The following is a 10523-nucleotide window of genomic DNA, read 5'->3' as shown; positions in this document are numbered from 1 at the left end:
GGAGTACACTCACAACAGCTGCTGGAGTCCTGAAAGGATTAGGTAAACAAAGTTTAAGCGCAGGTACTGAATTATAGTATGTTATTCCGTAAATCCACACGAATACTATGCGTCCATTAAAAGATACAAACTGACCTTTCAAGAACCTAAAGACAGTTGCTTGGGGGCAGTTTTAAAATATTGCCCCCTTTGGGGGAAGTATACCGTGAAACCCATGCCACCATCTGGTGACACTTCTCCAAGAGACTGGAAACACGTAAGGACGCGCATTGTGACAGTGAAAACAAAAACAAAAACAACCCCCCAGCAATTTGACAACTCCAGGGCGCCCCCTCTGCTCCCTAAAGCACACACGCACAATGAACAGAGTAGCTTTCTCCGGCTCCTCCGCGGCTTAGCCGCCAGCCGAGTTGAAAACACCGCCCAGACCTTAGAGGCGGGGTCAGAGAGAAGGCGCGGACGGCTATAGGCCTCGAACCGGAAGGGGTGGGCCCCATCCTCCCTGACTGACAGGGCTTCTTCTCAGTCGGCGGTCTGCCCCAGTGCATCCGGAAGTTCCGCCTTCGGAAAAGGAAGTCAAGGGCGCTCGAGAAAGCCGGCTGTGACCCGGGCATTAGCGGTGACCCCCTTTGGAATAAAGAGGAGGAGGAGGCGGCTGCGGCGGCTGCTGCGGCTGCGGAGGTTGGTCGCTGCCGTGAGTATCCGGCTTGGCGGTTCGACGCAGTGGCCGCCCGGGCCAGTCCGAGGGAAGGCTGGGGTGCTGAAGGGCGTGCGGTGGGCTTTGGGTACGGCGGACTGGTTCGGGTGGGACGCACATGGACAGGTGGACAAGATCGATGGCGTGCTGCCCTTCTTCGGTGCGTCTTGGCCTCCCAATTTGGTGACACTCCCCTGTTTTTTGAACCTCCCCGTCTTCTCTGAGATCGGGGCCCCCGAGGACAGGGGTTCGAGTCCGGTTCCGTATGCTTCGTCTCCCGGGCCCGTGTCACCCCTCCCCTTCACAGGACCCCACCACCAGGTCTAAACACGTCTAGAAGACACGGTTTCACCTTACGTGTTTCCAGTCTCTCAAGAGAAGTGTCACCAGATGGTGGCATAGGTTTCACGGTACTTCCCCTAAAGGGGGCAGTATTTTAAAACTGCCCCCAAGCAAGTGTACTTTCCCATGGGATGGGGAAGAAGAATGAGGTTCAGCCAGTGTCAAAATGACAAGGGGCTGATAGTCTGGTTGCTAAGCACTGAAATCGGACTTATTGCTTTGGCAGGTGGAAATTTGAGACCGGGAGTCATCCCTGTGGTTCCAGCCATGGGTTCCTCCACATCTACTCCTGCTGCTGCAGTGAACACCTCAGACGGTTCAGATCTTCAGCCCCATTTACCGCCTTCAGGATGCCCGATGCATGAAGCCCGGAGGAGGAAAGGTAGTTTGCTTGTTGGCTAGAAATTTGAAAGAGAGGTAATGGTTCTAAAGGAAGAGGCCTGTAGTTTGCCAGTGAGGCTTGTAAGCCTGGGAGTAAGGCACCCTGGGACTGATCCTAATTTTGCTGCTCTTTAGCCATTATCATAAACAGCTTCTCTGTGTCTTAGTCTGTCATCTGTAGGTGTAATGTAATATTTTTCACAGGATTATGATGATGGGTGTCTGAGATCATGCCCGGAAACCCAGCAGCTGTTCCACAAAACAGCCTCTCCAAAGTTTCCCTGTGCCTCCATCAGGGGTTTTTAGTCGTGGATGAGGAGAGCCATCATTCAAAGGGGACGTTTAATAAATAGTTTGCCTTTTCACAACTGAGACATATAGTGGGGGTGGGACCAAAGATGCTGCTAAACATCCTACCGCCTTGGACATGGATGGAATCTTTGGTTGCTAAATAATAAGAAAGCCAGAGCTGAGAAAGCTCAGTCTAGCTATGTCTCAATAAACTACTCCCGTATCAGCTGTAGTCTTCATCTAGGTCAAAATAAGCCTTCACCAAGTGAATTTATAGACCATTATGTCAGTGCAAGGTTGGAAGCATTAAAAGTTCTTTAATTAGTGCCTGTCTGCTTTTGATAGTTCAGATTGGGGCAGTCGGTATGCTTATTGCATATTCATGTTTCCTGCATGCTCACGGATCCTGTGCCATCATTCTTTCTCTGGGTTAGCCAGCCTAACTCCAAGAGGTCAGCACTTACTCTCTCTCACAAGCAATGCTGGCTTTTGTTTCTTGACTGAGAGAGAAACAGCAATGCAGATTGTAGACAAAAATCCTTTGCCTGATAGGGCTTACATTCTCACCTTTATAAACCTGTATGGGGGATTGATTTTCTGTTTGTTTTATAGTCAAGGAAACTAAAGCTCAGAGAAACTAACTTCTGTACTCCGAGTCATTTAGCTAGTAAGTGCTGAAGTTGGTGGTTGTGACCTTGGACAAGGACAGGTCCCATGCTCTTCCAGTATTCCTTCTTCTAGAAACTGAGAGAAAGCAAACAAAGCAAGTGTGGCTTGGCTCTGAGCTTCTGTTCTCTAGTAGTCCTCTTTATTATTTTATCTACCACAGAGACTTGTGATCCTGCTTTATTTCCATAGTAAAGAATGTGAGTCTTTCTAGGTTATATAATTTGGGAAGTATAGCACTGTTTTCCTTCTGATAGCCACCTGGGATCAACGCTCTGGGAAGATCAGTGTTTTACTGTCGTAGAGAGGGCTATTGTGGTTATGTTCTCACCCCTAAAGTGACCTGCTTGGGGTCTTGGAGAACGGAGGCCTGGGAAGAGAGGCTAAGGAAGTGAAAGAAACTGTCTTTTCTATGTATGACATCTAGCATTCAGCATATTCTGTATTTCCTACTGGTGCCTGGAACAAGGGAGGATTCCATGACAGAAGCAGCCATTATTCTGGGACATAGATCTTTAAGTACCTTCCTGATCACCTGATGTTTAAACAAGCTTCTCGGTCCCCACACCTGCCTGGATCCGCTCCCTAGGAGCTTGGGCATTGACTGCTACTTGTGCCCCTCTGTTTATAAGACTCAGAAGCATGAGTCTCTCATGGTATATTTCCTTACAAGTCTGCTTTCTTGATGAGCTTTTATATCCGCTGACAAGGACTAGACCTCAGATGAATAGGGATTCTTCTGTGGCTTACTTGAGTCTTTGAACAAACAGGAGCAGAACGGAATGTTTTTCTTTTAGTCTTTGTAAAGTCTGCTCATTTTCTGCTCCTGTGCCCAATATTTGAGGGGGTGTATCAAGAATAGATGCTTACATAGTGGCTGCTACTCTATTGACTTGTCAGGAACTAATGGCTGGAAGTCAGAGAGACCCAATAAAATATGGCCAGCTCTCACTTAGGTTCCTCTGTCAGCTCCCAGCTGCTGGTCCAAGTAGGAACTTTGTAGGACATTGCTAATAATATAATGGGCAACACCCACTGTTGAATCTGCAGAATGATTTTAGCTTATTTTTTGCTGGGGGCATGATAGAATTAGAGAATGTACATATTTTTCTCTTAAAGGGAAAGTATATTTGTAGCATCTTGTCATCTTTAGAAAGTTAACTGGCTTAGTTCTTGGCATCTTTAAGTAGAAGAAACTTAGTTTTTCAACTGTGTTGGTCACAATTTTAGCTCTTTAATGTCTTAACTAATAGTACCTTCTTCCACTGTTGGTATGTTATCTTAACAGTGATTGTTTTTTAATACTTGATTATTTCAGGCTGTCCCATGACTGCAGTAGCATCTGAACCAACCGGTGAGAGCAGAGCACACTCTGTGCCTGCCCACCAAGATCGGGCCTATGAGTACGTGGAGTGCCCTGTTACTGGTGCTGCAGCTAAGAATAAGGAGAACCTAGATCCTTCAAACCTGGTAATCTCCACTTATCTCTTCCAAAGGCATTTTATGTACCCCTGCATTCTCCACCATGGTCAACTGTGTCTTCTCAAACTATGAGCTAGATAAATCTTTCATAAATTTTTTTCTTGGTGGTTATTTCATCACAGCAACAACAACAACAAAAAAGTAGTATGACCAAAAATGTCAGAGGTTGAAAGTCTGATGTTGCTGGTTTAATGGGAATTTGTACTTCTTATATGGTGAATAACTTTCCAGGGTGTACTGACTATTTTTTGGTTTATATCATCGTACTGACCTTTAAATACAATACTGATTTTCCTTAGATGCCACCGCCTAATCAGACCCCATCCCCAGGGCAGCCATTTACTTTGTCTACCTCAAGAGAGGAGTCATCTATTCCAAGAGCAGACTCCGAGAAAAAGTGGGTTTACCCTTCTGAACAGATGTTTTGGAATGCCATGCTACGGAAAGGGTAAGTGAGAATATTATTTAGAAGATAATTTGCTTACTACATTTATCTCAGAGTTAAATGTTAACGTTTTTTTTAACCTCCAAAAATACAGTAATTTTTAGTGAGTTTATCAGTTTATAATAGAATTTTCAGAGTTATCAGAATATAAGTACAAAGCTAGTATTCAAGGTCAATGTTTTTTAGAAAAACATAAGTAACAGGGCAAAGGGGTGGTGGAGTAGGGGTGAAGTGTTCAGGAAGACATTTGTTATAAGGAATTGGTTCCCATTATCATGGATGCCAGCAATAAGTTCCAAGATCTGCTGTCAGGTATTGGGAGACCTGGGAAAGCCAGTGATGTGGTTAATCAGTCACACACCCTGAGAACCAGGGATCTGATGCTAGAAGTTCTGGTCTGAAAATTGGGAAGCTTAAAATCCAGAAATAACTGATATTTAAGTTCAGGTTGAAAATCAGGTAAAGCCTAATGTTGTAGCCCAAGCAAACATTCAGGAGTTCCTGTTTGCTTATGGAAAGGACTGCACCTTTTTGTTATACTTAGGCCTATAACTGATTGAATGGGCTCTACCTGAGCCGGACAATCTGTTCAATTCATATCACAACAAATATATTTTTAGAAATATAAAAAGAAACTCTGTTATATAAAGTGCCAGGAAAAAGTTGGTAAATCATTTATCAATGGTACTAAATTAATAATGCTTTGGTGAATTAGTATGCTTGGAGAATTCCATGAAATAAGGTTAAGATGAACCATTAATCTTTGATTTCAGTGTGTAAAAAGTATAAACCATTTTATGAATACATGAAGTAACTATTTTGGCTTTATTAATGATATTTGATAAATTTTGGCACATTCTTTCTTAGGTGGAAGTGGAAGGATGATGATATTAGTCAGAAAGATATGTATAATATCATTAGAATTCACAATCAGAATAATGAGCAGGCTTGGAAGGAGATTTTGAAGTGGGAAGCTCTTCATGCTCAGTAAGTATGTTATCTAAAAAAATTCCTGCTTCTTTCTTTTACTGCATATCAACTTTCCTACAGTGTTAACATTTAAATAATTTGTTAGTCATTTGTGTAATAGTGATGATTCTTATAGTGTAGACCACACTTTCTTACTCCCTGAGCTTTATGTTTATAGAGAATTTGAAGCAAAGATAGCTCAGCTGTGCTCCATGCTGACTTAGGCCTCAGATGATCAGGACATGATCAGAAATGGCTGCTGCAGAGCTGTGGGCTAGAGTTTCCTGAAGCCATGACCCATGAACCCCCATCTAGCAAAGGGGTACCTGCTCACAGTCTCTAAATGTGGCTGTCTCAGCTGCCTTACCTCACAGTGGCTAGGTTCCAGAGGCACCAAACAGAAGCCAAATCTCCTTTTCTGACATAGCTAGAAAGACTCAAGTGTTTCAAGCTTGACCAGATTGAAGGGGTAGGTGGAGCATCATCTCTCAGTGAACGAAGTATGGTAGGTCAGTCATTGAAAGCAGAACAGAGCACATCAGAAACGAGACTGAATTGCTTTGTGATCCAAGGGATATAGGAAAGAACTTATTTTGTTCCTTCACTATTTTGAATCCTTATAAGGACTGACCTTAAAGGTCTATCTTCACATGGGCCCCCTTTCTCAGAGAGAATAGGTCAGTTGAAAAAGTAGTGGTTCTCCACATCACCTGGAAGTTTTATTGCAACTCTGCCATCTGGACTTATTTTGGGGTGTGACCTGGTCCAGAATTGTCATAGGCTTGATGTTTATGGAATGATGTGACCATCACCTCCAGAAATGAAGCAATGGGGAGTATCTTCACAAAGAACAATGTCCTGATGGGGGAAGATACAAAATGATACCGCACTAGTTCAGAATTACATATAATACAGGGTTATTTATTTAGGGGAGACTTACAGATCACCGTCCTAGATCACAGTCCTCTGCACAAATGGGAACAAGAACAGACTCTAACAGCCGGAAGTGAGAGCCGGAAGCAAGAGAGCCAGTGCATGCTTTACAGCTGCATTTATAGTCTAAGAGACCATGCCCAAGTGAGCTGCTATCTTAAAGGCTATTGGCTGAAGGAGCTTTCATAGCAAGGGCCTATCATAATATGGCTTACATTTCAAATTCCTTCCAAAGCATAATTAATAAGTTTATTTTTAGAGAAAAGCCACTTGCTGTTTTATTTTTATACTAGTCTGTTTTTGGTATTTGTACTGAGCATTTCAGTATGAACTCTACGTGAGTGTTGCTAGCTGGATGCCAGTTGGATAGACTTTCCTGGTGGTAAGTAACCTCTGACCTAGAGGAAAGACCTGGCTGGCTAACTCAGATGTAAGTAGCTGTCATAACCTAGGTTAAAAATGTACTCTAATTAAAGCCACCTGCTCATTACTTGCAGTGTGATTTTAAAAACAAATAAAAGCTAAAGAAATTTCAGCTTGTCAATTCAATTACCTCTAGTCATTTTGCAAATATCTGTCAAAATTAGCTAGGCCATAAAAGTTCCCTCTAATGTCTTCAAAAGAAAAGTTACATACATTGAGTTACTGCTTTACCTGTTAACCTCTTGAGAAGAGATACTAGAAAGTCCACAGTCTGGCTTTGTTGTACTCTGGATATAGATTCTTTTCTTCTTTACATGGTGGGATTATTAGCTTGTTTTACCAATGGGAGCAGCTAACAAAATTAGTGGCTCCTGTCTTAATGGACCAGTCCTTCAGCCCACATCAGGGAATCAGGTTTGTGTCAAGGGCAGCGTCTTGAATATCCTCTGTACTCTTGTGTCAGTAGAGGACAGGCCCTTAAGGGAACTCAGTCATACTAACTAGGACACTGCCAGTGATCAGTTTACTTAAAAAACCGGCTCAGCAGTACGTACACTGGTTCCTAGAAGTCAGTCCCCATTCTTTTTTGCTTCAAAAAGTTTGTTAATAGGTTAAAATGAAACAAGGAAGTACCCCCACAATATTCTTGGATTGGTTCCAGGGCCTCCGAAGATAACAAAGCCATGTATACTGAAAGTTCCTTATATTATAATTTCATTGCATTTTCATATAATGTGTAGTGTACATCTTCCTACATATTTTAGACAGTCACTTATAAATGACTAAAATAATGTAAATGTATTGTAAATAGTTGTACTATTTATTCAAGGAACAACGAAAAGGATTAAAAATCAGATATGCTTAGTGTAAATGCACAGTTTTATGTTTATTACTGTTTTTTTTTTGTTTGTTCAGTTGGTTTTGAGACAGTCTTTGTTTTTGAAATAGTCTTGTGTGGCCCAGGGAGACCTCTATGTCACCTTGAATTTGTAATCCTCCTTACCTTCACGTCCTGAGTGCTAAAATTAAAAATATACATCACAGTATCTGATTTATGTGGTACTGAGCATTGAACCCAGAGCTTTCTGCATGATAGGCAAGTACTGTACCAACTGAGCTATATCCTCAGTTTTCAGGTATAGTGTTTTCCCAAGTGTTTTTAGTGTATAGTTGGTTGAATCTGTGAAGGTAAAGCCCATACACCCAAAGAGCTGATTGTATATAGCAGCTTCTGTTGTTTCTCTGCAGAAATCCTAGCTGCTCTATGCAAAAGAGAAAGAATATACACAGTACATCACAGTTTTTTCTGAGAGTGTGCCTGTGCCCTTTTCTCAAATGAGAAGGTCCTTTCTCCCAAATTTCGCAGGAAAGCCAAGCAGATGCCTAGAGAGAAACATATACAACCTAAAAGGAAAGTGAAATGTTTCCAACAAATAGGACCAATTTACTTGAATTCTGTTAAAAGTTACTGTCCTCTGTAAATGTGGTAGTATAGCAAATAAATATAGGGAAAAAAGATATTACTATAAAACTGTAACATCATTCTGTCAAAGGAAAGAAAGTATCTTTAATAGACTGTTCTTATTTGGGCATTTTCAGTGAGTGTCCTTGTGGCCCATCATTGGTCCGATTTGGAGGCAAAGCCAGAGAATATTCACCAAGGGCAAGAATTCGTTCCTGGATGGGGTAAGTATCAGTATGCAACTGCTGTTGACATTCTCACCACCGAAACTAGAGTATAAGAAAGTGGTTCCACTTGTAAAGTATATCCAGCATACATTTCTTTATCTCATTGAGTTTACTCATAGATGGGCAGAATTATGAGGGTAGAATGGCTATCTTCCTACTTCATTCTCCAAAGATTGAATTGTGCTTTTTGGGGGGATCCTTAGAACTGTCCTTTTACTCCTCTTGTGGTCTTTATCTTGTCTCATTCTTCCCTTGTCTTTTGTGTAATTGGGTTACTTAGCATCCTAGATTTCTCCAGCCTTTTAGCTAGCCTTCTGGCATGGGTCTCTTTCCCATGAACCTTTTTCATTTATAGACAGATGATCTGACATAGACTCATCATAGTTCTTCAATGCCACATTCTCTATGCACCATAGGCTTATTGCCCACGTCTCATATCCCCCGCTAGGCATTTGCATGTGAGATCAGGCATCTGAACATGTGCTATTTTTCTGACTGTCTTTCTGCTTACACCAAGAATCAACGCAGACCAGCACTTAGCATTCACTGTTGTGCTTTCATTCCAGGTATGAGTTGCCTTTCGACAGGCATGACTGGATCATCAACCGTTGTGGCACAGAAGTTAGGTATGTCATTGATTACTATGATGGTGGTGAGGTTAACAAGGACTACCAGTTCACCATCCTGGATGTGCGTCCTGCCTTTGATTCATTCTCAGCAGTATGGGACAGAATGAAGGTTGCTTGGTGGCGCTGGACTTCGTAACCACTGTTTTGTTTGTTATGAAAAAACTGAAACTTTTTTTCTCTGAGAAAGATGTTAAAACTAAATGCATTCATAACGTCACCATGGGTACTTTTCAAGTGTGTAATCAAACTTGATCTTTCATGCAAAGATGCTATGCTCCATTAAATTTTGAGCCACATTTTCCATTGTAGTTGATAGGTCATTAAATTTTTTTCCTCATTTGGTGTAAGAGGAAAGTAGTCGCTTAGTTTTCCCATTAACTGTGGTATTTTGTGTTATTCTCTATAGACAGTCTGAAAAAAGAGTTCTTAAAAAAGCATAGAAAGCTGTTTTTGTCCTTATTGTTTTCTCAGGAGTATTTGAAAATGTGATGATTTTACCTGCCAAATATTTTAACTATATTCATTATAAAAGAAGCACTTACTCTTGTTTTAAAAGTAAGCAATATTTCTTAAATCCCTACAGTCTAAGTAACAATCTTGAAAAAATGCAAAAGTATGCACTGAAAGTACTCTGTAAGACTAAGACATGCCAAGTTTTTTTTTCTTCAAATTTGACCTTGATAGAAGTTTCAACTAGATGTTACATGCAAATTTCGAAATAATTTGCTCCTCATTTCTGTTCTAATATATAACTATTAAGGAAAAAGTCATTTCATTGTTCCTGAAGGTTGACAAATTACCTTATGTTATCACATCCCAAATCCATTCTCTAACCAGGAGCTTGTTTACAGTAGCCTAATGTAAACCTGGAAATCCTGGCTGCAGTCACAGGGCCTGCAATGTCTCTGTGAAAAATAAAGTTATATTGGATAAGTGTAAGAATTCACAAGAAGTGGGGTTTTTTTTTGTAGAATGTTTGCATCAATTCACCATCAGTTTTATCTTTGTTTTAAGCAAGACTAAGTTTGCTGCTGAAAACTTGTTTTAATTTTAATTATAGCAGCATGTTAGAAATAACTTGTTTTCTTAAGTGCTGATACAATGAAAATATAATTTATCCTAAATACTGTAGTATTAAATTAGTGGATGGTGTTTGTATCTTTGAGTTACTAATTTGATGTAGATTTCTTTGTTATATGATGCTTAAAATCCAACATTTAAAAATATCTGTATTTTTTAAATAAAGCTGACAGTTGAAAGATTCTGAAACATCTCAGAGTGACTTTATAGTTATTTCTTTTTCAGGCACATACTTCTCTAAATGCAACAGTGGTCTCATGTGTTAATCACTTTTAAACTGCATAAGAATGTCATCACTGTTGGTCCTTTCCACAGCTGCAGTTGTTGGAGTATAGGATAAAGTATTTTGACAAACAGCATTATGACTGGAAACTGAAAGTTAAGCTGCAGGCAAGGATTCTTGCTGTTGCAGTGATAAGGTATTGTGAAAGTCATTTGTCAAGTAAATTACAAGATAAACAGTTTTATATACACTTTTTTTACCAGTTCTAGAAAA

At 40.7% G+C, this 10523-nt stretch overlaps 1 protein-coding gene across 2 annotated transcripts; it reads left to right on the top strand.

Moving 5' to 3' along the window:
• Window positions 1–566: 566 nt before the first annotated feature.
• Window positions 567–10209, top strand: Hccs (holocytochrome c synthase). 2 transcript variants are annotated; one of them, XM_075957809.1, is made up of 7 exons: window positions 567–757; window positions 1266–1421; window positions 3696–3847; window positions 4159–4307; window positions 5172–5291; window positions 8229–8315; window positions 8885–10209. In XM_075957809.1, exons 2-7 carry the CDS (start codon window positions 1307–1309, stop codon window positions 9081–9083), a joined length of 822 nt encoding a protein of 273 aa, XP_075813924.1. In that variant the 5' UTR covers window positions 567–757; window positions 1266–1306; the 3' UTR covers window positions 9084–10209. The 2 variants fall into 2 exon arrangements, with proteins under 2 accessions (XP_075813924.1, XP_075813923.1); XM_075957808.1 differs by having other exon boundaries at window positions 572–694.
• The last annotated feature ends 314 nt before the right edge of the window (window positions 10210–10523 follow it).

Source organism: Microtus pennsylvanicus, chromosome X (assembly GCF_037038515.1).
Source record: "Microtus pennsylvanicus isolate mMicPen1 chromosome X, mMicPen1.hap1, whole genome shotgun sequence".
NCBI classification, from domain to species: Eukaryota; Metazoa; Chordata; class Mammalia; order Rodentia; family Cricetidae; genus Microtus; species Microtus pennsylvanicus.
This window is presented reverse-complemented; position numbering and strand designations above follow the sequence as displayed.